At 49.9% G+C, this 27,406-nt stretch overlaps 2 protein-coding genes across 2 annotated transcripts; both read left to right on the forward strand.

Moving 5' to 3' along the window:
* Nucleotides 1–5,133: 5,133 nt before the first annotated feature.
* psmb4 (proteasome 20S subunit beta 4) lies at nucleotides 5,134–16,531 on the forward strand. Its single transcript, XM_079749833.1, has 8 exons — nucleotides 5,134–5,279; nucleotides 6,176–6,302; nucleotides 13,922–14,001; nucleotides 14,248–14,394; nucleotides 14,474–14,555; nucleotides 14,881–14,997; nucleotides 16,168–16,256; nucleotides 16,391–16,531. The coding sequence occupies exons 1-8, from the start codon at nucleotides 5,164–5,166 to the stop codon at nucleotides 16,401–16,403; spliced, it is 771 nt and encodes a 256-aa protein (XP_079605959.1). The 5' UTR covers nucleotides 5,134–5,163; the 3' UTR covers nucleotides 16,404–16,531.
* A 434-nt stretch (nucleotides 16,532–16,965) lies between these two features.
* On the forward strand, nucleotides 16,966–27,322 carry rfx5 (regulatory factor X, 5). The gene is given in 12 exon segments (XM_079749831.1): nucleotides 16,966–17,044; nucleotides 18,286–18,466; nucleotides 19,305–19,338; nucleotides 19,821–19,903; nucleotides 20,581–20,703; nucleotides 21,355–21,471; nucleotides 21,627–21,705; nucleotides 22,870–23,068; nucleotides 23,448–23,521; nucleotides 23,653–23,787; nucleotides 26,072–26,485; nucleotides 26,487–27,322. Coding segments are annotated over 11 exon segments (1,770 nt in total). The 5' UTR covers nucleotides 16,966–17,044; nucleotides 18,286–18,332; the 3' UTR covers nucleotides 26,865–27,322.
* Nucleotides 27,323–27,406: the final 84 nt, after the last annotated feature.

The raw sequence follows: 27,406 nt of genomic DNA on the forward strand, positions 1-27,406 counted from the left end.
GGACAGGAGACCGGAATGAGGGGAAGGAAGCGGCTGGCCGTCCGAGTGGGTGACCGGGAGGTCATGCACGAGTTTTGGCTCGCCGACATCCGGGACTCGTGCATAATCGGCCTGGACCTACTGAACCGTTGGGGTGCCAGGTTGGACATGGCTGGAGCGACAATCACCGTCGGCGCGGAGACTGTGGCGCTCCAGTCCGGACGGGGGGGGCACGGGGGCTCTGGCGGCCAGCGGAGTAGTCGCCAGGTTATGCCCCGGGAGCCTCAGCCTCTGCCCGGTCCCTGCATTCCCCGCGGCTCTGTGTCTGCCGCTTTTCCTTCCCCTGAGACCGCCGAGGCCGTCAATGCGCTGTGGCTGCGCAGTGGAGCTGGCCTCGACGTACAGCAGAGTCGGCAGCTGAGGCTGTTACTCGAGGAGTACGGGGACATTTTCGCGGCTCGGGATGAGGACTGCAGGCGGACAGGGCTGGTGCAGCATACCATCGACACCGGCTCTGCCCGGCCCATCCGCCTGCGGCCCCACCGATTAGCACTAGCCAAGCGCCAGGCGGCGGAGGACAAGGTCCGCGAGATGGCTGCCGGGGGAGTGATCGAGCCCTCGTCCAGCCCATGGGCGGCCCCGGCCGTCATGGTAAAAAAAAAGGACGGTAGCTGGAGATTCTGTGTGGACTACCGGCGCCTTAACGAAGTCACTCGGAAGGACTCGTACCCGCTTCCACGGATCGACGACGCCCTGGACTACATCGGGGGGTCCAGCTGGTTCAGCTCCCTGGACCTGCGTAGCGGCTACTGGCAGGTGGAGTTGGCGCCCGAGGCCAGACCTAAGACTGCGTTCACCATTGGACAGGGGCTGTGGCAGTTTCGCGTCATGCCGTTCGGACTATGCAACGCGCCGGCGACGTTCGAGCGGATGATGGAGAGGGTCCTGGCGAACGTCCCCCGGAGTCGTTGTGTCGTGTACCTGGTCGACCTGTTGGTGCACGCACGCGATTTCGGCGGGGCGCTGGCGAACCTACGGGAGGTTCTTGGGGCCATCCGCCGGGCCGGGTTGCGGCTGAACCCTGCCAAATGTTCCCTGCTGTCCAGGGAAACGCTGTTCTTGGGGCACGTGGTGAACAAGCATGGCGTAGCCACTAACCCGGCCAAGGCGGCTGCGGTCCGGGACTGGCCGACCCCCACCAACGCCGGCGAACTGCGGAGTTTTCTGGGCCTGGCGGGGTACTGGTCGCCAGCCCCCTCCACCGTTTAACCGAGGCGGGCCGGCCGTACGTCTGGGACAATGCCTGCGCCACGGCCTTCGCCCGACTTCAGGCGGTGCTCACCGAGGCCCCGGTCCTGGCTTACCCCGACGCTGGTCGGCCTTTCGTCCTCGACACCGATGCCAGTAACGTGGGGGTCGGTGCGGTCCTCTCCCAGGGAGTGGGGGAGGGGGAACGTCCCGTCGCCTACTTCAGCCGCACTCTCAGTCGGGCGGAGCGCAATTACTGCGTGACCCGACGGGAGCTGTTGGCTGTGGTTCTGGCCGTGCGGCATTTCAGGCCGTACCTGCATGGCAGGCGCTTCCTGATCCGCACCGACCACGCGTCCCTCACCTGGCTCCTCAGTTTTAAGAACCCTGAGGGCCAGGTGGCTCGATGGCTGGAAGTTTTGCAGGAGTACGACTTCGAGATCCAGCATCGGGCAGGGCGGCTCCACAGCAATGCTGACGCACTCTCCCGACGGCCCTGTGCAGTCCTGGAGTGTCGCTACTGCCTGCGCCAGGAGGAGCGGGCCCACGAGTCTCCGATGGTGGCGGCTCTCCAGACCACCGAGGCTGACCAGACTATCGGGGAGGCGGAGGGGTGGCTCCTGCTGACGGCGAGTCAGCTGGAGCAGCAGCAGCGGGCCGACGAGACCCTGGCGTTGGTGAGGGACTGGCTGGAGGCGGGGCAGCGCCCCAGCTGGCCGGAGGTGTCGGCACGAGGGCCTGAGGTGAAGGCCTACCACTCCCAGTGGGGATGCCTCCAGCTCCACAACGGGGTGGTCCACCGCCGCTGGCGGGACCCTAGGGGGAAGGGCGACATCCTGCAGCTGTTGGTGCCCCGTGTGCTTCGTCCCCAGGTGCTGCAGCTGGTCCACGGCTCGGTGGGGGCGGGGCACTACGGAAACGCCAAGACCCTGCATCGCCTGCGGGGGCGGTTCTACTGGCCGGGCTGTCGACGGGACGTTGAGCTGCACGTCCACTGCTGCGACACCTGCACGGCGCAGAAAGGACCTGCCCAGCGTTCCCACGCCCCGCTCCAGCAGTACCTGGTGGGAGCACCGATGGAACGGGTGGGGGTCGACGTCCTGGGGCCGTTTCCAGTCACCGACTCTGGCAACCGCTACGTCCTCGTGGCCATGGACTACTTCACCAAATGGCCAGAGGCGTATGCGGTGCCGGATCAGAGCGCTGCCACCACCGCGGAGAGGCTGGTGGAGGAGATGTTTGCCCGTTTCGGGGTCCCTGCTGAGCTCCACAGCGACCAGGGGCGGAACTTCGAGTCCCAGGTCTTTGGAGAGGTCTGCCGGCGGCTGGGGGTGCACAAGACGAGGACGACGCCGCTCCATCCCCAGAGTGACGGGTTGGTGGAGCGGTTTAACCGCACCCTGGCCACCCAGCTCGCCATCCTCACCAGCCAGCACCAGCGGGACTGGGACCGTCACCTGCCCCTGGTCCTGTGGTCCTATCGGACGGCGGTGCAGGAATCCAGTCACTGCACTCCGGCTGCCCTCATGTTCGGGCGGGAGCTCCGGACACCGGTGGATTTGGTGTTCGGGTCCCCGCCTGAGCCTGAGCTCGCCGGGGGTGCGGCTATGGACTATTTCCGCAGGCTGAGGGATCGCCTGCTGGTGGTCCACGACTACACCCGCCAGGCTCAGGCTGCCTCCGGGGTGAGGCAGAAGAGGGGCTATGACACTCGCTGCCGGGGACGAGCGTTCACACCCGGGGACAGGGTGTGGGTGTACTGCCCCGTCAGAAAGAGGGGGGTCTGCCCCAAACTGCGGAGCCACTGGCAGGGGCCGGGAGAAATCCTCGACAGAGTGTCCGAGGTGGTGTACCGGCTGCGGATGCCGGGCGCTCGGGGGCGGGTGGTGGTGTTGCACCAGGACAGACTCTCGCCGTACCGCCCCCTCGCCCCGGTTGTTGCTGGTGAGGAAGGAGGAACGCCTCGCGGCTCCCCTGGCGGCTCCTCTGTCCCTGCCGGCTCCCCGGGTGGGGCCGTTGGCCCTGCGGCTGCCGCCTCTGGGGGGTTTCAGCGGCCGAACCGGCGGCGCCGGCCCCCTGAACACTTAAGGGACTATGTGACGGATCATGGGGTCGTCGGGACGTCTGACCCCTGAGGTGGGGGCTGTGTGGCGACCACGGGTGTGGGCGCCATGTTCCGGAGCCGCGGGGGATTCTGGGAGTTGGGGTTGGGGTTGTCAGTTGACAAAAGGGGTTTTGTTGATTTGTTCTGTTGTTGGGGTTAAGTGGGGTTAACGGGTTTGGGGTCTTTATTAATTGTGTGTTGTTCCATTGTTGTGTGATCGGGACCATTAGTGAGAGTGTTGTGTGTGTTGGTCAGGTGTCCCGTGTTTCTGTTATGTTCGCTGTTAAAATTAAAGAACCAACTGTCGCAGTCGTGCGGTGTAAGGGGCGCGAGAGTGGTACTAGCGGTTGAAACCTGTCTCCCGTCTCATTCTTCCGTCTCTCCCTGACCGGCGCTACAATATCTATCTAAGTATAATTATATTTATTGTAAATTGTTATTAGTTATAAGTACTCTAGATCTCATAGATCTACTCATTGTAGACACTTCAGGCCATAGATCTGTTCAGTGTAGGCACCGTAGATCTACTCAGTCTAGACCCTGCAGGCCAGAGATCTACTCAGTTTAAACACCATAGATCTACTCAGTATAGACACCGTAGATGTTCTCTCGACCCAACAGGCCATAGATCTACTCAGTGTAGACACTATAGATCTACTCAGTTTAAACACCATAGATCTACTCAGTGTAGACACTATAGATCTACTCAGTGTAGACACTATAGATCTACTCAGTTTAGACACCATAGATTCACTCTAGGGAGACCAGACGTCCCCGGTTTCCGGGGACAGTCCCCATTTTCAGTGACCTGTCCCCGGCTACTGCTGTCCCCGGAAATGTCCCGGATTTTCGCTGTGACTGAAAGATCCGAAATTGGAGTAACGAAAAAATGAAAAAACGAAATGTTGACCAAACGACACGCATAGTTGTGCACCTTACTACTCGCACAGGCTCAAGAACAGCCAGAACAAGCACCGCTCTGCCCAGAGCTCAGAGCAGAATGCCCATCTAGATGCCCATATTTCTGGTGTTTTGATTGGTGGAATAGCTGTGCCGTACAATATTTTCCCTTCGCAAGAGGCAGTTACAGGTACGCGATTCTTTCATGGCATTCATGCATCCACTCAGCCAGTTGGTGGGTCACACCCGCTTTTACATGTAAATGACATTGTCTAAAGATAAATCGGTGTATGGCATGAGACATGTCCCGCCCTCCTCATTAATGTGCTGCCCACGAATAATACATTGGGTTAGGTAAATAAGGTTGGTGACCAGTTAGGGACCATTCACAATTAATGTGAATGGCACTTGTTGTACATTAATATTGTACAACAAGAGGAGATATATCATGTCAGGTTGTAGCTGTTTGCTATTTCCCATCCACATTAAGGGAAAACTGATTAAACCAACTTAAATCCATATATTTTCTAAAACCATATACCCTCAAGTTGTCATTCAACATGCACTTTTGCATTTTCCATTTAAAAGTCTTCCCCAAATCTTGAAAATCTTGAAGATCACTCTCTCATGCTGACGACCAAACAGGGGCCAGGCTTTAGTTGTAGATTTTCTGCACACTACAGGTCCTGGTGTCTAGTTAAGTTTTTATCTAATCTTTTTTTTGGGGGGGGGGAGGGGGGTTATCAGTTTCAATTGTACTGACTCCAAAACAGTGGGGGCAGCAACACGCCTCATTGCGGACTAGGCTCCCTTTATATTTAAATAGGAAGAAGAATTTGTGTCTCTGGGAGTATCCCACAATACCTTGCGGCTCTCCACAGCCATTAGAAAGCCGTGTCGTCACTTTCAGTATCAATACAAACCTAGCAAACATGGAGACCGGCGGCTTGAAGCTTAACTTCTGGGAGAATGGACCGACACCGGGACAGTTCTACTCGTTCCCCGGGACCCAGCAGGGGCCCTCCTGCGGCCCGGTCCGACACACCCTGTAAGAAGCCCACCGCGCCGCTCCGGAGACCGCCGCTTTACCGCCGATCTGTGTGGGATTCTGCCTCATCATGGGGGCTAGTGAGGCTAGGCTAGCGGGGCTAAGCTAGCGGCGCTAAGCTAGTGGGCTACAAGTCGTGCTACATGTGTGGTCCATCTCCTTCTAAAGCAATCAGCAAGTAGCACTTGACTAAGATCCATGCATGGTCTGACGTGTTATAAACCATCTCAGTAGGACGGCGATCAGGGAGTAGTGAGCGGGTCGGGGCTCCGGCTAGCCCAGCTAGCTAGCCGGTCTGATTCACGTCCCGTCATCCTGCCACCGTCAGACGGGTGGAGAGGAAGGGACGTGGTCTCTGATGGGTGGAGGGGTCGTGGTCTCTGACGGGTGGAGAGATCGGGTGTGGTCTCTGACGGGTGGAGGGGTCGTGGTCTCTGACGGGTGGAGAGATCGGGTCGTGGTCTCTGACGGGTGGAGGGGCTGTTGTTCCAGACGGGTGGAGGGATCGGGACGTGGTCTCTGATGGGTGGAGGGACCTGCTCCTCTACGACAGGCAGTAAACCGTACTTGGCTCACCCGAGAAGGGTGACACTGAGTGGATCGATGGCCTGCAGGGTCTACCCTAGAAGCTTGAGCTGGGTACGGTTTGCCTGTCGTCGGTAAGCAGGTCCCTTCAGAGACCGTGACTTCTGTGGTCGTGAGGCTGTGAGGAACCACCTGATGTTCTGTGGTTCCTCACTCTGGTTGGCTTGGGGGAACCACCTGATGTTCTCTGGTTCCTCACTCTGGTTGGCCTGGAGGAACCCACAGTTGTTCTCTGGTTCCTCACTCTGGTTGGCTGTGGGTTGGGTGACGCTGTGTTCCTGAGATGTTCGGCCCTTCTTTCTCCTCTCCAGGAACCCGATGGTGACGGGGACCTCTGTCCTGGGGGTGAAGTTTACGGGCGGCGTGGTGATCGCGGCGGACATGCTGGGCTCCTACGGCTCCCTGGCGCGCTTCAGGAACGTCTCCCGTCTGATGAAGGTGAGCAGCAAGCCAACCCCTGAAGACCTCCAGCTGGAGGTCACCGGAGACACCGGCGCCTTCATCCGGTCTCTCCGGCTCCTCTGTCGCTCGTGGTCCTCGGGATGTTAGATATTATGTATGATTATTAATTATTAAGTAAGGGATAATGTAGAGAACGCCGGTCATTATTGGGAAAACTAGCCCCGATAGGGCGAACAGGACCCCGACGTGCAGCGGAGGTGTCTTGCTTCGCCCTGAAGGGGCTTATTTTTACCGCGGTGAACTTAGTTTTAGGTTGGATATTCGACGGATATTCAGTCCAGTTCCAGCCGCGACTTCACGGAGATTTGCCCGACAATAGCAGCAGGAGAACGGTTAGCGCACCTCGCAGAGCCTCGCGGTGAATCGCTGGAAACTGATTTAGGGACCGTCAATAAATTACTTCACGTAAATATATCAATACAAAATACTTGCAGTATTTTCAATAGCTTCCATGCCATGTGACCCAGTGACTCCAAACCAGTATCCAATTGTAGAACTAAACTCTAAGAAGAGGACACACCACTTTTTATGGTATTTTAATGCTTTCTCTATTTTATATGAATATTAATATGCAGGAATGATCATATTTCTTTCAATAGCTTCCATGCTATGTGACCCAGTGACTCCAAACCAGTATCCAATTGTAGAACTAAACCCTTAGAATAAGACACACCACTTGTTGTAGTATTTTATTCCTTCCTCTATTTTATATGAATATTAATATGCAGGAATGATCATATTTCTTTCAATAGCTTCCATGCCACGTGACCCAGTGACTCCAAACCAGTATCCACTTGTAGAACTAAACCCTGAGAATAGGACACACCACTTTTTATGGTATTTTAGTGTTTCCTCTATTTTATATGAATATTAATATGCAGGAATGATCATATTTCTTTCAATAGCTTCCATGCCACATGACCCAGTGACTCCAAACCAGTATCCACTTGTAGAACTAAACCCTGAGAATAAGACACACCACTTTTTATGGTATTTTAGTGCTTCCTCTATTTTATATGAATATTAATATGCAGGAATGATCATATTTCATTCAATAGCTTCCATGCCACGTGACCCAGTGACTCCAAACCAGTATCCAATTGTAGAACTAAACCCTAAGAATAGGACACACCACTTTTTATGGCATTTTAGTGCTTCCTCTATTTTATATGAATATTAATAAGCAGGAATGATCATATTTCATTCAATAGCTTCCATGCCACGTGACCCAGTGACTCCAAACCAGTATCCACTTGTAGAACTAAACCCTGAGAATAGGACAGACCACTTTTAATGGTATTTTAGTGCTTCCTCTATTTTATATGAATATAAATAAGCAGGAATGATCATATTTCTTTCAATAGCTTCCATGCCACGTGAGCCAGTGACTCCAAAGCAGTATCCAATTGTAGAACTAAACCCTAAGAATAAGACACACCACTTTTTATGGTATTTTAGTGCTTCCTCTATTTTATATGAATATTAATATGCAGGAATGATCATATTTCATTCAATAGCTTCCATGCCACGTGACCCAGTGACTCCAAACCAGTATCCAATTGTAGAACTAAACCCTAAGATTAGGACACACCACTTTTTATGGTATTTTAGTGCTTCCTCTATTTTATATGAATATTAATATGCAGGAATGATCATATTTCATTCAATAGCTTCCATGCCACGTGACCCAGTGACTCCAAACCAGTATCCAATTGTAGAACTAAACCCTGAGAATAGGACACACTACTTTTTATGGTATTTTAGTACTTCCTCTATTTTATATGAATATTAATAAGCAGGAATGATCATATTTCTTTCAATAGCTTCCATGCCACGTGACCAAGTGACTCCAAACCAGTATCCAATTGTAGAACTAAAGCCTACGATTAGGACACACCACTTTTTATGGTATTTTAGTGCTTCCTCTCTTTTATATGAATATTAATAAGCAGGAATGATCATATTTCTTTCAATAGCTTCCATGCCACGTGACCCAGTGACTCCAAACCAGTATCCAATTGTAGAACTAAAGCCTAAGTTTAGGACACACCACTTTTTATGGTATTTTAGTGCTTCCTCTATTTTATATGAATATTAATATGCAGGAATGATCATATTTCTTTCAATAGCTTCCATGCCACGTGACCCAGTGACTCCAAACCAGTATCCAATTGTAGAACTAAACCCTGAGAATAGGACACACCACTTTTTATGGTATTTTAGTGCTTCCTCTATTTTATATGAATATTAATATGCAGGAATGATCATATTTCATTCAATAGCTTCCATGCCACGTGACCCAGTGACTCCAAACCAGTATCCAATTGTAGAACTAAACCCTAAGAATAGGACACACCACTTTTTATGGCATTTTAGTGCTTCCTCTATTTTATATGAATATTAATAAGCAGGAATGATCATATTTCATTCAATAGCTTCCATGCCACGTGACCCAGTGACTCCAAACCAGTATCCACTTGTAGAACTAAACCCTGAGAATAGGACAGACCACTTTTAATGGTATTTTAGTGCTTCCTCTGTTTTATATGAATATAAATAAGCAGGAATGATCATATTTCTTTCAATAGCTTCCATGCCACGTGAGCCAGTGACTCCAAAGCAGTATCCAATTGTAGAACTAAACCCTAAGAATAAGACACACCACTTTTTATGGTATTTTAGTGCTTCCTCTATTTTATATGAATATTAATATGCAGGAATGATCATATTTCATTCAATAGCTTCCATGCCACGTGACCCAGTGACTCCAAACCAGTATCCAATTGTAGAACTAAACCCTGAGAATAGGACACACCACTTTTTATGGTATTTTAGTGCTTCCTCTATTTTATATGAATATTAATATGCAGGAATGATCATATTTCATTCAATAGCTTCCATGCCACGTGACCCAGTGACTCCAAACCAGTATCCAATTGTAGAACTAAACCCTGAGAATAGGACACACCACTTTCTTTGGTATTTTAGTGCTTCCTCTATTTTATATGAATATTAATATGCAGGAATGATCATATTTCATTCAATAGCTTCCATGCCACGTGACCCAGTGACTCCAAACCAGTATCCAATTGTAGAACTAAACCCTGAGAATAGGACACACCACTTTTTATGGTATTTTAGTGCTTCCTCTATTTTATATGAATATTAATATGCAGGAATTATCATATTTCTTTCAATAGCTTCCATGCCACGTGACCATACCATACCATACCTACCATAAAAAGTGGTGTGTCCTATTCTCAGGGTTTAGTTCTACAATTGGATACTGGTTTGGAGTCACTGGGTCACGTGGCATGGAAGCTATTGAATGAAATATGATCATTCCTGCATATTAATATTCATATAAAATAGAGGAAGCACTAAAATACCATAAAAAGTGGTGTGTCCTATTCTCAGGGTTTAGTTCTACAATTGGATACTGGTTTGGAGTCACTGGGTCACGTGGCATGGAAGCTATTGAATGAAATATGATCATTCCTGCATATTAATATTCATATAAAATAGAGAAAGCACTAAAATACCATAAAAAGTGGTGTGTCCTATTCTCAGGGTTTAGTTCTACAATTGGATACTGGTTTGGAGTCACTGGGTCACGTGGCATGGAAGCTATTGAATGAAATATGATCATTCCTGCATATTAATATTCATATAAAATAGAGGAAGCACTAAAATACCATAAAGAGTGGTGTGTCCTAATCTTAGGGTTTAGTTCTACAATTGGATACTGGTTTGGAGTCACTGGGTCACGTGGCATGGAAGCTATTGAAAGAAATATGATCATTCCTGCATATTAATATTCATATAAAATAGAGAAATCACTAAAATACCATAAAAAGTGGTGTGTCCTAATCTTAGGCTTTAGTTCTACAATTGGATACTGCTTTGGAGTCACTGGGTCACGTGGCATGGAAGCTATTGAAAGAAATATGATCATTCCTGCTTATTAATATTCATATAAAATAGAGGAAGCACTAAAATACCATAAAAAGTGGTGTGTCCTATTCTCAGGGTTTAGTTCTACAATTGGATACTGCTTTGGAGTCACTGGGTCACGTGGCATGGAAGCTATTGAATGAAATATGATCATTCCTGCATATTAATATTCATATAAAATAGAGGAAGCACTAAAATACCATAAAAAGTGGTGTGTCCTATTCTCAGGGTTTAGTTCTCCAATTGGATACTGGTTTGGAGTCACTGGGTCACGTGGCATGGAAGCTATTGAATGAAATATGATCATTCCTGCATATTAATATTCATATAAAATAGAGGAAGCACTAAAATACCAAAAAAGTGGTGTGTCCTATTCTCAGGGTTTAGTTCTACAATTGGATACTGGTTTGGAGTCACTGGGTCACGTGGCATGGAAGCTATTGAATGAAATATGATCATTCCTGCATATTAATATTCATATAAAATAGAGGAAGCACTAAAATACCATAAAAAGTGGTGTGTCCTAATCTTAGGCTTTAGTTCTACAATTGGATACTGGTTTGGAGTCACTGGGTCACGTGGCATGGAAGCTATTGAAAGAAATATGATAATTCCTGCATATTAATATTCATATAAAATAGAGGAAGCACTAAAATACCATAAAAAGTGGTGTGTCCTATTCTCAGGGTTTAGTTCTACAAGTGGATACTGGTTTGAAGTCACTGGGTCACGTGGCATGGAAGCTATTGAATGAAATATGATCATTCCTGCATATTAATATTCATATAAAATAGAGGAAGCACTAAAATACCATAAAAAGTGGTGTGTCCTAATCTTAGGGTTTAGTTCTACAATTGGATACTGGTTTGGAGTCACTGGGTCACGTGGCATGGAAGCTATTGAAAGAAATATGATCATTCCTGCTTATTTATATTCATATAAAATAGAGGAAGCACTAAAATACCATAAAAAGTTGTGTGTCCTATTCTCAGGGTTTAGTTCTACAATTGGATACTGGTTTGGAGTCACTGGGTCACGTGGCATGGAAGCTATTGAATGAAATATGATCATTCCTGCATATTAATATTCATATAAAATAGAGGAAGCACTAAAATACCATAAAAAGTGGTGTGTCCTATTCTCAGGGTTTAGTTCTACAATTGGATACTGCTTTGGAGTCACTGGGTCACGTGGCATGGAAGCTATTGAATGAAATATGATCATTCCTGCATATTAATATTCATATAAAATAGAGAAATCACTAAAATACCATAAAAAGTGGTGTGTCCTAATCTTAGGCTTTAGTTCTACAATTGGATACTGGTTTGGAGTCACTGGGTCACGTGGCATGGAAGCTATTGAATGAAATATGATCATTCCTGCATATTAATATTCATATAAAATAGAGGAAGCACTAAAATACCATAAAAAGTGGTGTGTCCTATTCTCAGGGTTTAGTTCTACAAGTGGATACTGGTTTGGAGTCACTGGGTCACGTGGCATGGAAGCTATTGAATGAAATATGATCATTCCTGCATATTATTATTCATATAAAATAGAGGAAGCACTAAAATACCATAAAAAGTGGTGTGTCCTATTCTCAGGGTTTAGTTCTACAATTGGATACTGGTTTGGAGTCACTGGGTCACGTGGCATGGAAGCTATTGAATGAAATATGATCATTCCTGCATATTAATATTCATATAAAATAGAGAAATCACTAAAATACCATAAAAAGTGGTGTGTCCTAATCTTAGGCTTTAGTTCTACAATTGGATACTGGTTTGGAGTCACTGGGTCACGTGGCATGGAAGCTATTGAAAGAAATATGATAATTCCTGCTTATTAATATTCATATAAAATAGAGGAAGCACTAAAATACCATAACAAGTGGTGTGTCTCATTCTCAGGGTTTAATAATACAATTAGATACTGGTTTGGAGTCACTGGGTCACATGGCATGGAAGCTATTGAAAAAACTGCAAGTATTTTGTATTGATATATTTACGTGAAGTAATTTATTGACGGTCCCTAAATCACTTTCTAGCGATTCACCGCGAGGCTCTGCGAGGTGTGCTAACCGTTCTCCTGCTGCTATTGCCGGGCAAATCTCCGTGAAGTCGCGGCTGGAACTGGACTGAATATCTGTCGAATATCCAACCTAAAACTAAGTTCACCGCGGTCTTATTTTTGATAACGACGTTGGCGACGTTCTATACATTATCCCGCTTATTACACGGCTACTTGCCAAAACGAAATACTTACTTCACACTAGGGGTGTGCACAAGTACACGTGTACATGTGTAACCGGTTAGTAAATCATAACCGTTTAGGAAAAATCAGTAACGAAAACCGTAAAAAAAATAAAATAAATCGCCGCCCTTGTTTCAATGGGAATCGCGACGGTCCATAATTTCAACATAAAGTTTACATATTTATAATTTGAAATTCGTCCCAGCCTTTATATCACAGATACTATAGGGTCTATAGCATGTAACCGCGTTTTCTGATTACAGTTTAATGTAACAGTAAGCTGACAACATCCTAATTAACACCGCAATTGCAAATTAACGACACGGAGATAACCATGGCAACAACAAATTTTCTATTTGCGACCATTTTGCTCGCGCATCCGCTGTGTTGATAAACAAATAATTCCCCTATAGCGCGACTGCGGTGCACTTAAAAAAAAAAAAAAATCATTCATTTTAATTAATTAATTAATAATAAAAAACGGTAAGCCGTGTACACAAAAAAAGAAAGGGGTTGTGTAACCGTTTACACTTTTTGTAACCATTCACACCCCTACTTCACATGGTGTGTCTTTTTACAATTTATTTGTTACCGGCATTCGTGGTGTTGATCAGCAGGGAAATAGTCTGCCAAAGACGTTGACGTCGCTTAGCAACCGGAGACGCTGGTGTTGACAAGTTACCGGACTGCTTTCCTTGACAGCGGGCTTAGCAACGGTGAATTATCAAATATAATTCACTGACGGAAGTTGTGAAGGGCCCATGCAAGTGAACGGAGCGTTCCACGGCATTGAGGAGACCCGTGTAATAAATTATTATAACTAAAAGCTCAGGCCGCGCCGTCCTTCCTGTGAGGAGGAGGGGTCAACCTTTAACCAACTTGCAGCGGCTCTAGAACGTGAGGTGGACCGGTCCCTGCTGTCCACCAGCCTAGTATCATTAACAGTCTGACCAATCAGACTTTAAGCTCGTATTCAAAGTCTGACGATGGACGGGCTCTGTCAACCGGCTCAGGGCCTGAACCCAAAGCGTTCTCCTACATGGGGTCTTCGTCAGTGGTCAGCGGGTCCTCATGTGAAGCAACAGAAAGTGAAACTGCTAATGACAGAGCAGGTGTTTCACTTTCTGTTGCTTGATATTTGTTATCCCCCAGAGGTTCTGCTGTAACTCAGTAGGACTGCTGGGTCAGTTCTGCTGTAACTCAGTAGGACTGCTGGGTCAGTTCTGCTGTAACTCAGTAGGACTGCTGGGTCAGTTCTGCTGTAACTTAGTAGGACTGCTGGGTCAGTTCTGCTGTAACACAGTAGGATGCTAGATTTGAAGAATACATAGTTGATATAATGGTGTATTGTTGTTGAGCTGCGTGTGAGACGTCGTGTTTGTGTCCAGGTGAACGACAGCACCATCCTGGGGGCGTCCGGGGACTACGCAGACTACCAGTACCTCAAACAGGTCCTGGACCAGATGGTGTAAGTCTCCCACTACCCTGGTCTTAGACCAGTACCTCAAACAGGTCCTGGTCCAGGTGGTCCAGTCACCCACTACCCCAAACTGACCACTGATGCATTTATGTGCAATGAGTTTAATACAGTGAGGTACACACAGTGAGGTGCACACAGTGAGGTACACACCATTACCTAGTTGTGCACAGGCTTTGAGGGGCAGGTGCACCCTGGTGCTTCTATGTGTCGTAACGAGGTGTGTGTGTGTCTCAGGGTGGACGAGGAGCTGCTAGGCGACGGCCACAGCTACACCCCCAAGGCGCTCCACTCGTGGCTGACGCGCGTCATGTACAACCGGCGGAGCAAGATGAACCCGCTGTGGAACACGGTGGTCATCGGGGGCTTCTACAAGGGGGAGAGGTGGGCGCCGCGGCAACTCATCACCCCGACAACCGTCTCCTCTTCGTTAGGTCCGGAATAACCCCCGCCCCTTCTCCAGTTTCCTAGGTTACGTGGACAAGCTGGGCGTGGCCTATGAGGCACCGACCGTGGCCACGGGCTTCGGAGCGTACCTGGCCCAGGTGAGCATCACCGTGAGGGGGCGGGGCCACACAGCGGGCCAGCGTCCTCTGTGTGTGTGTTTATGTAATGTGTGTGTGTGTGTGTCATTATGGTGTGTGTGTGTATATATAATGTGTTCATGTAATTTGTGTGTGTGTGTGTAATATTTGTGTGTATATGTAATACTTGTCAGTGTGTGTATATGTAATACTTGTGTGTGTGTGTGTATATGTAATACTTTTGTGTGTGTGTATATGTAATACTTGTGTGTGTGTGTGTATATGTAATACTTGTGTGTGTGTGTGTGTATATGTAATACTTGTGTGTGTGTGTGTGTGTGTGCAGCCCCTGATGAGGGAGTTCCTGGAGAACAAGGTGGAGGTGACGCAGGCTGAGGCGAGGGCTCTGGTGGAGCGATGCCTGAAGGTCCTGTACTACCGCGACGCGCGCTCCTACAACAGGGTGAGGCAGGGCACGCTCACGCTCCATCCAGAGCGACGCACAACATCAGTACATTAGTCAGAAGGAAGAGGAACCACAATATACCTCTGTCGGTACAGTAAGGATGGTCATAGAACCAAGCAATAACAATCACTAGGTTAGCCCATTCCCGGTATACAACACAGATAGCTAGGTTAGCCCATTCCCGGTATACAACACAGATAGCTAGGTTAGCCCATTCCCCGTATACAATAAAGATATGGATAAGAAGCTTTGTAACTAAATAGTATAACTAAATAAGACATACAATGAGTGCGTACATGAAGTGGCAAGCTGTAAAACATACAACAAGTAGAAGCGGAGGGACGGCGTGGCTATGCAGAGTCTAGGTGAAACTTGAGTCTCTTGCGGTAGCAGCCCCCATCTCGACGTCTGAAGGCGGCATGTGGCTCAGGAGGTAGGCTGGCTTGTAGCCAGAAGGTTGCTAGTTGGATCCCCGGCTCCTCATAGCTGAGTTTGGATGTGTCCCTCAGTGAGACGCCTCACCCTGACTGCTCCTGACGAGCTGGCTGTTGCCCTGCGTGGTCGCCTGTGAATGAAGGGCTGTACGTCGCTTTGGATAAAAGCGTCAGCAAGATCCCCTGAATGTAAAATCTCCTGCCTGGTGCTGCACTACAAGTCCCAGCAGGCACTGCTGCGGGCTCCTCCTCCTCCTCCTCTCGCTAGGAGACCACTGAAGCTCTGCTGTATCCGAGGAGGCCTCGTTGAAGGACCCCTCACTGGTCCACTGACCTCCACGAGCACACAGACTGCTGCCGGGCCCCTGGTGTCCATTGGCAGCGCTGTACCTCCCAGCGACCAGAGGGCGCAGCGCAGCTCCTCTGAGTGGGGGATCAGCGTTTAGAACCTGGGTGAGGGAGGAAACGCTCCTCAGTCTTAGAAGCTTCCAGACGGATCTTCAGTACGAGAGTCGATAAGGTGGTTTGAGTCACATCTCTCTGGGTCAAGGACTGCTATTTAGTTTGTGAAAAGGGACTTTAACTTTTTTTCTACACACACACACACACACACACACACACACACACACACACACACACACACACACACACACACACACACACACACACACACACACACCCCCCACTCAATCACTCACGCACACGCTGATTCTGTCGGGCGTGTGTGTTGCAGCATGAGATCGCCATAGTAACCGAAAAGGGTGTGGAGATCATCGGACCCCTGTCCTCCGAGACCAACTGGGACATCGCCCACATGGTCAGGTAAGAAACTCACTCACACACTCACCCTCAAACACTGGGTCAGGTAGCAAGCACACTCATTAACATATATGTTACTGTACAGGTGCATAGTTTAATGTGTGTGTGTGTGTGTGTGTGTGTCTCTATTAATGCAGTGGCTTTGAATGAGGACTGTGTGGACTCAACGATGTGATGACCCTGACTCCTCCCCCTGCTGTGGAACACAACTGTTCACTTCTTCATGTTCATAACCTCTTTTGTAAAATGGAAAAATAAAAAGTTATCAACCCAAAAAAGTGTGTGTTGCCTCTCAGTCTGGAGTCACTGTGTACTACTCATGGTACTGCAGTTTATAAAGTACCACATCAAGTACTACTACACACAACTAGAATACATGGGACTAATTATTGGTTAGCATCCAGGTTTACAGTTTCCCACATTTAAACATTTAAAAGAAGTTTTGAGTCTTTAATCTGTAAATGTCACAGGAGTGAAGGTAAGGTAAATACAAAGTCAATATTTGTCATATTACGCGTCTCGAGTACAAAGGTGTCGAGGCTGTCGACCTGCTCCGGTAAATACTCGGGCTCTGTAACTGGGTAGACCAGGAGAACCCGTCCAATCACAATAATGCAGGTGTAAAAATGAATGATTGTCGGCCAATTGAATTGCAGCCTCGTCTGGTATCTACGTAGACGGCGGCTCTATAACCAATAGGAGGAGAGCAGGCTCTGTCGTCAGGCAGACGGAGCGCAGTCGTCCAATCACAAAAACATCTGAAAGGGAATTTTTGCTGTATCTTGGCTCAGGTACTTTGTATTTCTTTATGAAATAATATTCTTGGTGTTTTTAATTCATCACATCCACGACCCTCACGGCGCCCTTAAAGGACGACCCTGGGCGGTTTTTCCGGATGAAACGTGCTCAATGTCACGCTGTATGGGCGCTTCAGCCCATGCTAATGCTAGCTACAGATAACGGTGCTTCATAGCGTATAGGTTGTAAGCTAGGCTAACGGCTAGCTAGTATTTAACACTGGAGTCTGGAATGTCCGCTTTATGTGCTTCTTTACGTTCGGGTGGTTTGGCGCCGAGCAGCGGAGGGTCACGGGGTGGAAGCTAGCTCTGGATACAGGGCTAAGAGGATGCTAACGGTGCTAACATGCTGAGCTAATGACACGGCGCGCGTATCTATAATGTTGAGCTAACTAGTTAGCACGTTGCTAAAATTTTGAGCAAACGATTTAGCGCGAGGCTAAAGCGCCGAGCTTACAATTTAGCGCGGGGGGGTAACCGTGCCGATCTCACGACTTAGCACGGGGCTAATGAGCCGAGCTAACTGCTTAGCTCGGGGCTAACGCGCCGAGCTAACGCGCGGGGCTAGGAGGGCGGGAGCGCTGCGCACCTCGGTCACATGACACGCAGTGTGTATTAGTGTGTGTTTGATATTAGCGTGAAGGCTATGTATTCGTGTTTGTATTAGTTTATATTTTTTCTATTCGTGTGTTTGTTGTGAACTAGGTCAGTATTACAGTCTATGTTGTGTATTAGTGTGTATAGGTGTGTGTATAATGTGTATATGTATTAGTGTCTATAATGTGTATTAGTGGGTGTATAATGTGTACAACTGTTTGTATAATGTGTTTTAGTGTGTGCACATTCAGTTTATGTGTGTGTGTGGTGGTTTGTATAATGTGTATAAGTGTGTGCTGTGAATTAGTGTGTGTGTGTGTGTGTTATCTATAAGTGTTTATAATTTGTACTAGTGTGTGTATATTTTTTATACATGTGTATTACTGTGTGTTTTTTATACATGTGTATTACTGTTTCTATGTTGTGTATAGGTGTGCATATTAATACATGAGTTGTTTGTGTGTGTGTGTACCTGTGTGTTCCTGTTTGGTTTTGTATGTATGTCCCTTTGAGTGTTTGGGTGTGTGTGTTTGTGTGTATGTGTTTGTGTTTAACTGTGCGTGCGTGCATGTGTGTGTATGTTTAACTGTGTGTGTGTGTGTGTGTTTAACTGTGTGTCTGTGTGTGTGTGCGTGCAGATGGCGGTGGTGTGGAGCCCCCGCTGAAGGCTTCTGGAGGCGTCTTGATGAGCGACCAGCCGGTGCTCCAGGGGGAGGAGTCCTCTCAGAGAGGGGAGGAGCCTTGTTCCAAGGGGGATGGGCTCCTGGATGCGGGGGAGGAGCCTAGCGTGCTGCTGCACAAGCTTAAGAGCAACATCTCGTAAGACACGAGATACTAGCCAGCCTTAACTACAACTATACTACAACAATACTGCAACCCTACTACAGATGTACTACAACTATGATAGCTATACTACAACCATACTACAACTAGCCTATACTACAACTATACTACAACTATGCTACAGCTAGCCTATACTACAGCTATACTACAACTATGACAGCTATACTACAATCATACTAGAACTAGCCTATACTACAACTATACTTAACCTAGCCTATACTACAGCTATACAGCAAGTAGCCTATACTAAAACTATACTACAGCTAGCCTATACTACAGCTATTCTACAACAAGACTGCAACTATACTACAGCTTTACTACAACTACAATACAGCTAGCCTTCAGATATAATACAGCTAGCCTACAGCTATACTACAACTAGGTTATACTACGGCTATACTTTAACTTGCCTATACTACAGCTATAGTAGCACTAGCATGTACTACAAATATGCTACAGTACCACTAGCCTATGCTACAACTATACAACAGATATACCACAGCTATATAACAACTATACTCGGGTATAATACACTATCTACTACAGCTTTACTACAGCTACACTACAACTAGCCTATACTAATGCTATACTACAGCTAGCCTATACTACAACTATACTACTGCCAGCCTTTACTATGGCTATACTAAAACAATGCTACAAGTTTTACTGCAGAAAGCCTATACTATAGATATACTTCTACAACTAACCTACAGCTAGCCTGTGCAACAACTATACTACTCATAATTTCATATCTATATTATGTTTATAATTTTATGGTAATATGAAATACTTCTTCTCTATATGTCTTTCACAGCAAGAATGTGGAGAGCAAAGTGGAGGACATACTGGTCAGTTCAGAGTCCTACACTATCTATATCATAATATTTACACTAATATTTACCACATAATATGTAAACTATAATATATATCCTATAATATGTATGCCGTAATATATATAACATAAAGGTATACTATATGTATACTGTAATATATATCCTATAATATGTATGGCGTAATGTATATACGATAATATGTACAGTATACTGTAATATGTATACTATAATATGTATACTGTAATATTTATCATGTATGCTTTAATATATATATATCTATGCTATAATATGTGTTCTATATAAAATGTATTCTATAATATATGTTCTATATATAATGTATTATATTGTATAGGTTCTATATAATATGTATAATATAATATGTATACTGTAATATATATCATATGTACGCTATAATATATATCATATAATATATACTATATACTATAATATGTGTTCTATATAATGTGTTTTCTATAATATATTTATTGTTTTCACAGCATGATGTTCAGCGCTTCTCAGACAACGACAAACTCTACCTCTACCTGCAGCTCCCGTCTGGACCGGGTCCCGGGGACAAGAGGTAGGGGTCTACAGGTCTACAGGTCTATAGGTCTACAGTTCTAGAGGTCTACAGGTCTAGAGGTCTACAGGTCTACAGGTCTACAGGTCTAGAGGTCTAGAGGTCTACAGGTCTATAGGTCTACAGGTCTACAGGTCTAGTGGTCTACAGGTCTACAGGTCTAGAGGTCTACAGGTCTACAGGTCTACAGGTCTACAGGTCTATAGGTCTACAGGTCTACAGGTCTAGTGGTCTACAGGTCTAATGGTCTACAGGTCTAGTGGTCTACAGGTCTACAGGTCTACAGGTCTAGTGGTCTACAGGTCTAGTGGTCTACAGGTCTACAGGTCTAGTGGTCTACAGGTCTACAGGTCTAGTGGTCTACAGGTCTAGTGGTCTACAGGTCTACAGGTCTAGTGGTCTACAGGTCTACAGGTCTAGTGGTCTACAGGTCTAGTGGTCTACAGGTCTAGAGGTCTACAGTTCTAGTGGTCTACAGGTCTACAGGTCTAGTGGTCTACAGGTCTACAGGTCTACAGGTCCCCTCTGGACCGGGTCCTGGGGTCTAGATGTACGGGTCTACACAGGTCATCAACTGCTGCTATGCATTCTCCCGCTCAATAAGTGTGTGTGTGTGTGTGTGTGTGTGTGTGTGTGTGTGTGCGTGTGCGTGTGCGTGTGTGTGTGTGTGTGCGCAGTGCGGGGGACTCCAGCTCCTTCAGTACAGCCGACCAGCTGCACACCTGCTGCTGGATCCGCTCCCATCTGGAGGAGCACTCAGACACCTGCCTCCCCAAGCAGGACGTCTACGAGACCTACAGGTACACACTACACACTACACACCTGCCTCCCCAAGTAGGACGTCTACGAGACCTACAGGTACACACTACACACTACACACCTGCCTCCCCAAGTAGGACGTCTACGAGACCTACAGGTACACACTACACACCTGCCTCCCCAAGCAGGACGTCTACGAGACCTACAGGTACACACTACACACTACACACCTGCCTCCCCAAGTAGGACGTCTACGAGACCTACAGGTACACACTACACACCTGCCTCCCCAAGCAGGACGTCTACGAGACCGACAGGTACACACTACACACTACACAGCTGCCTCCCCAAGTAGGACGTCTGCGAGACCTACAGGTACACACTACACACCTGCCTCCCCAAGCAGGCGTCTACGTGACCGACAGGTACACACACACACTACAGACCTGCCTCCCCAAGCAGGACGTCTACGAGACCTACAGGTACACACACACTACACACCTGCCTCCCCAAGCAGGACGTCTACGAGACCTACAGGTACACACACACACTACACACCTGCCTCCCCAAGCAGGACGTCTACGAGACCTACAGGTACACACACACTACACACCTGCCTCCCCAAGCAGGACGTCTACGAGACCTACAGGTACACTACACACTAGATCCTGCCGTGTTCTGTGCCCCTGCAGGCGCTACTGTGAGAACCTCCACCAGAGGGCGCTCAGCGCCGCCAACTTCGGGAAGATCATCAGAGACATCTTCCCCAACATCAAGGCCCGCCGGCTGGGCGGCCGAGGGCAGTCCAAATATCCTGAGAGAGAGAGAGAGAGAGAGAGAGAGAGAGAGAGAGAGAGAGAGAGAGAGAGAGAGAGAGAGAGAGAGAGAGAGAGAGAGAGAGAGAGAGAGAGAGAGAGAGAGACCGAGACCCTCATCCTGGTGTTGACCTTTAACCCCTGGGTACGTACTGCTACAGTGGGATCAGGAGGAAGACGGTCCTAAACATGCCCCTCCTGCCCAACCTGGATCTCAGCAGTGACCCGGTACTGCCTTCTCCTAACTCCCTGCTCCTAACTCCCTGCTCCTTACTGTCTGCTCCTTACTGTCTGCTCATTACCGCCTGCTCCTTACTGTCTGCTCATTACCGCCTGCTCTTTACTGTGTGCTCCTTGCTTTGCTCCTTACCGCCTGCTCCTTACTGTCTGCTCCTTACTGCCTGCTCCTTACCGCCTGCTCCTTACCGCCTGCTCCTTACTGCCTGCTCCTTACTGTCTGCTCCTTACTGTCTGCTCATTACCACCTGCTCCTTACTGTCTGCTCATTACCCCCTGCTCCTTACTGTCTGCTCCTTACTGTGCTCCTTACCGCCTGCTCCTTACTGCCTGCCCCTTACCGCCTGCTCCTTACTGCCTGCTCCTTACTGCCTGCTCCTTACCGCCTGTTCCTTACCGCCTGCTCCTTACTGTCTGCTCCTTACGGCCTGCTCCTAACCGTCTGCTCCTTACTGCCTGCTCCTTACTGCCTGCCCCTTAGTTTGTCTCCTTTGACTAGTCTCCCGGCTGTTGACTAGTCTCCCGGCTGTCAACTAGTCTCCCGCTGTTGACTAGTTGTTGACTAGTCTACCGGCTGTTGACTAGTCTCCCAGCTGTTGACTAGTCTACCGGCAGTTGACTAGTCTCCCGGCTGTTGACTAGTTGTTGAATAGTCTCCCAGCTGTTGACTTGTCTCCCAGCTGTTGACTAGTCTCCCGGCTGTTGACTAGTCTCCCGGCTGTTGACTAGTTGTTGAATAGTCTCCCAGCTGTTGACTAGTCTCCCAGCTGTTGACTAGTCTCCCGGCTGTTGACTAGTTGTTGACTAGTCTACCAGCTGTTGACTAGTCTCCCGGCTGTTGACTAGTTGTTGACTAGTCTCCAAGCTGTTGACTGGTCTACCAGCTGTTTACTAGTCTCCCAGCTGTTCACTAGTCTACCAGCTGTTGGCTAGTCACCCGGCTGTTGACTAGTTGTTGACTAGTCTCCCAGCTGTTGACTAGTCTCCCAGCTGTTGACTAGTCTCCCGGCTGTTGACTAGTTGTTGACTAGTCTCCCAGCTGTTGACTAGTCTCCCAGCTGTTGACTAGTCTCCCGGCTGTTGACTAGTTGTTGACTAGTCTCCCGGCTGTTGACTAGTCTACCAGCTGTTGACTAGTCCCCCGGCTGCCCCCAGGCGGAGCTGACGGAGCTGGTGCAGACGTACCGGGCGGAGGTGACGGAGGCGGCCTGCCAGCTGATCTGCGACTGGGCCCAGAAGATCCTGAAGCGCTCCTTCCTCACGGTGGTGGAGGTGGCCCGCTTCCTGGTGCACGAGCACCTTGTGGACCCGCGCTGCGCCCAGGCCAGCCTGCTGACCGCCGCCACGCTCACCGGTCTGTCTGCCTGCCCGTCTGCCTGTCTGCCTGTCTGTCTGTCTGTCTGACCGCCGCCTCGCTCACCGGTCTGTCTGCCTGCCCGTCTGCCTGTCTGTCCGACTGTCTGTCTGCCCATCTGTCTGTCTATCTGTCTGTCTGTCTGTCTGTCTGTCTCTGTCTGTCTGTCTGTCTGTCTGTCTGTCTGTCTGTCTGTCTGTCTCTCTGTCTGTCTGTCTTTGTGTCTGTCTCTCTGTTTGTTTGTCTCTCTGTCTGTCTGACATTTTTTACCCTAAACCCTAAAACGTCAAAGCCCTGATTTTGTGTGTGTGTGTGTGTGTGTGTGTGTGTGTGTGTGTGTGTGTGTGTGTGTGTGTGTGTGTGTGTGTGTGTGTGTCAGGAGGACCTTCTAAACCCAACAAGGTGATAAAGAAGATTCCTAGAGAAACAGAGAACGTCCCATCAGACGCGAAGGTACACACATCACACACACACAAACACACGCACACACTAACACACACACACTTCACACATCATCCACACCCAAACTAACACTCTCTCCCCCCCCGCCCCCCCCCCCCCTGACGTTGCCCTCCTGCCCTCAGAGGGAGAAGGAGGCGGAGTCTTCCTCCTCCTCGTCTAAACCTCTGCCTGCAGACAGACCCTCCTCTTCCTCCCTGGATGCCGCTCCCCCCCCCGGCTCCTCCTCCCTGCGGACTGCGGGGGGGCGGGACCTCCAGGTGAGTCATGTCATCACATGAGGATCTCATTGTACCTGACAAAACATATTGATGTCATCGTAGACTAAACGTGACGTCATGGTAGACTAAACATGATGATGTCATCGCAGTGTAAATGTGATGTCATCGTAGACTAAACATGATGTCGTCGTTCCTGACTTTATATAGATGACATCATCGTAGATTAAACATGATGATGTCATTGCACCCTACCCTAAAACGATGATGTCAGCTAACAGTATGCTGCCCTGTGACATCATGGTACCTGGTCCTAGAGCGATGACCTAACAGGATGCTGACCTCTGACCTTATGGCACTTGGTCCTAAAGCGATGACCTAACAGGACGCTGACCTCTGACCTTATGGCACTTGGTCCTAGAGCGATGACCTAACAGGACGCTGACCTCTGACCTTACGGTACCTGGTCCTAGAGCGATGACCTAACAGGACGCTGACCTCTGACCTTACGGTACCTGGTCCTAGAGCGATGACCTAACAGGACGCTGACCTCTGACCTTATGGCACTTGGTCCTAAAGCGATGACCTAACAGGACGCTGACCTCTGACCTTACGGTACCTGGTCCTAGAGCGATGACCTAACAGGACGCTGACCTCTGACCTTACGGTTCCTGGTCCTAGAGCGATGACCTAACAGGTCGCTGACCTCTGACCTTACGGTACCTGGTCCTAGAGCGATGACCTAACAGGACGCTGACATCTGACCTTACGGTACCTGGTCCTAGAGCGATGACCTAACAGGACGTTGACCTCTGACCTTACGGTATCTGGTCCTAGAGCGATGACCTAACAGGACGCTGACCTCTGACCTTACGGCACCTGGTCCTAGAGCGATGAGCTAACAGGACGCTGACCTCTGACCTTACGGCACCTGGTCCTAGAGCGATGAGCTAACAGGACGCTGACCTCTGACCTTACGGTACCTGGTCCTAGAGCGATGAGCTAAAAGGACGCTGACCTCTGACCTTACGGTACCTGGTCCTAGAGCGATGAGCTAACAGGACGCTGACCTCTGACCTTACGGCACCTGGTCCTAGAGCGATGAGCTAACAGGACGCTGACCTCTGACCTTACGGCACCTGGTCCTAGAGCGATGACCTAACAGGACGCTGACCTCTGACCTTACGGTACCTGGTCCTAGAGCGATGAGCTAACAGGACGCTGACCTCTGACCTTACGGTACCTGGTCCTAGAGCGATGACCTAACAGGACGCTGACCTCTGACCTTACGGTACCTGGTCCTAGAGCGATGACCTAACAGGACGCTGACCTCTGACCTTACGGTACCTGGTCCTAGAGCGATGAGCTAACAGGACGCTGACCTCTGACCTTACGGCACCTGGTCCTAGAGCGATGAGCTAACAGGACGCTGACCTCTGACCTTACGGCACCTGGTCCTAGAGCGATGAGCTAACAGGACGCTGACCTCTGACCTTACGGTACCTGGTCCTAGAGCGATGAGCTAACAGGACGCTGACCTCTGACCTTACGGTACCTGGTCCTAGAGCGATGACCTAACAGGACGCTGACCTCTGACCTTACGGCACCTGGTCCTAGAGCGATGACCTAACAGGACGCTGACCTCTGACCTTACGGCACCTTGTCCTAGAGCGATGACCTAACAGGACGCTGACCTCTGACCTTACGGTACCTGGTCCTAGAGCGATGACCTAACAGGACGCTGACCTCTGACCTTATGGCACTTGGTCCTAGAGCGATGACCTAACAGGACGCTGACCTCTGACCTTACGGCACCTGGTCCTAGAGCGATGACCTAACAGGACGCTGACCTCTGACCTTACGGCACCTGGTCCTAGAGCGATGAGCTAACAGGACGCTGACCTCTGACCTTACGGCACCTGGTCCTAGAGCGATGACCTAACAGGACGCTGACCTCTGACCTTACGGCACCTGGTCCTAGAGCGATGAGCTAACAGGACGCTGACCTCTGACCTTACGGCACCTGGTCCTAGAGCGATGACCTAACAGGACGCTGACCTCTGACCTTACGGCACCTGGTCCTAGAGCGATGACCTAACAGGACGCTGACCTCTGACCTTACGGTACCTGGTCCTAGAGCGATGACCTAACAGGACGCTGACCTCTGACCTTACGGTACCTGGTCCTAGAGCGATGACCTAACAGGACGCTGACCTCTGACCTTATGGTACCTGGTCCTAGAGCGATGAGCTAACAGGACGCTGACCTCTGACCTTACGGCACCTGGTCCTATAGCGATGACCTAACAGGACGCTGACCTCTGCAGGTGGAGGCCCTGATGAAGCACCTCCCCCGGATCCTCCCCAGGAGCTCGGTCCCAGACAAGGCCCCGCTGGCCGTGCGCGCCTCCCCCCCTTCCCTGGCCCCCAAGGACGCCTCGGGGGTGAAGGTCATCGCCATGGCCACGCTGCCCCAGCAGCAGGGCGGCGCGGTGCCGCTGATGATCCTGCCCCAGGGCTGCCTGTCCTACGCCGAGAGGGACCGCCCCCCTGCCCACAACCCCCGCCCGCGCCACGCCCCCCCGGCCACGCCCACCTCCGTGCTGCAGCGGGCCAGGGGCGGGGCCAAGAGGCCCCTGGAGGCGGGGCCCGTGCTGGGGGGCGTAGCCGGCGCCACGCCGGTCAAGCGGAAGCGAGGGAGACCCCGGAAGGCCCGCCCCGACGACCCCCCCCTCCCCCCTCCCCCCCCCCTCCCCCCTCCCCCCTCCCCCCCCCCCCCTCCCCACGCAGCACGCCTCCATCATCCCCTCCCTCAGCGGGGGGGTCATCCAGAAGGCGGGCTCCTCCTCCCAGCAGGTGGTGGAGCTGGTGTTCCAGGAGCGGCCGCCCCCCCACAGGGGGGTCCTGGTGCCGCCCCCCAACCCCCTGCTGCTGCTGCAGGGCCCCGCCCCCCCCCCCGTGCGGAGGACTGCCATGGTGGAGGTCATCCAGAGAGCCCCCAAACCCCGCCCCCACCCACCCCCCCCGCTCCTCAAGCGGGAGCAAGGGGAGGTGCAGATCACCCTCGCCCCCGTGGACGCCCCGCCCCCCTCGGCCTCCTCCGTGACTCCGCCCCTTTAACCGGCTCCTCCTCTGCCGACGGGGGGCCGCGGTAACCAGCGCTCACGCCGCTCCCTCCCTATTGGTGGAAGTCCCTGACGGGGACGCATGAAGCCACGCCTCCACGAGGACGAGGCCCCCGCCTCCACGAGGATGAAGCCACGCCTCCACGAGGACGAGGCCCCGCCCCCCTACATGGACCGCTGCATGCTACCCCCCCCCCCCCCCCCCCCCCAACCCAGGCTCTGCATGGCTTTTTACTTTCTCCCTCCTCCCCTTAACTTCCTTGCTTGGCTCCTTCCTTCCTCCAGCGCTAAGAGGAGCAGCAGGAGGAGGAAGGAGGAGACCGAAGCAGAGCTCCAGTTTTGGTCACGGTGCTCAGAGAGTTTATACGGGTTGAACCTCGTCTGGTTCATGTGTGGATAAGGACTGGTCCTGTTTCCTCTGCCCAGGACCCAGTGGGTCTCTGCTCCGGGTCCAGTGAGCCGGGTCTCTGGGTTCAGTGAGCTGTTCACTGGGTTCAGTGAGCTGTCACTGGGTTCAGTGAGCTGTTCACTGGGTTC

Source organism: Pollachius pollachius (assembly GCF_949987615.1).
Source record: "Pollachius pollachius genome assembly, chromosome: 13".
In the NCBI taxonomy this organism is placed as follows: domain Eukaryota; kingdom Metazoa; phylum Chordata; class Actinopteri; order Gadiformes; family Gadidae; genus Pollachius; species Pollachius pollachius.

Coding starts and splice junctions, on each gene's coding strand:
- psmb4 (XM_079749833.1), top strand. CDS start 5,164: ATGGAGACCGGCGGCTTGAAGCTTAACTTCTGGGAGAATGGACCGACA. Junction 14,002..14,247: donor CAGGTCCTGGACCAGATGGT/GTAAGTCTCCCA, acceptor TGTGTGTCTCAG/GGTGGACGAGGAGCTGCTAG. Junction 14,998..16,167: donor ACGCGCGCTCCTACAACAGG/GTGAGGCAGGGC, acceptor TGTGTGTTGCAG/CATGAGATCGCCATAGTAAC.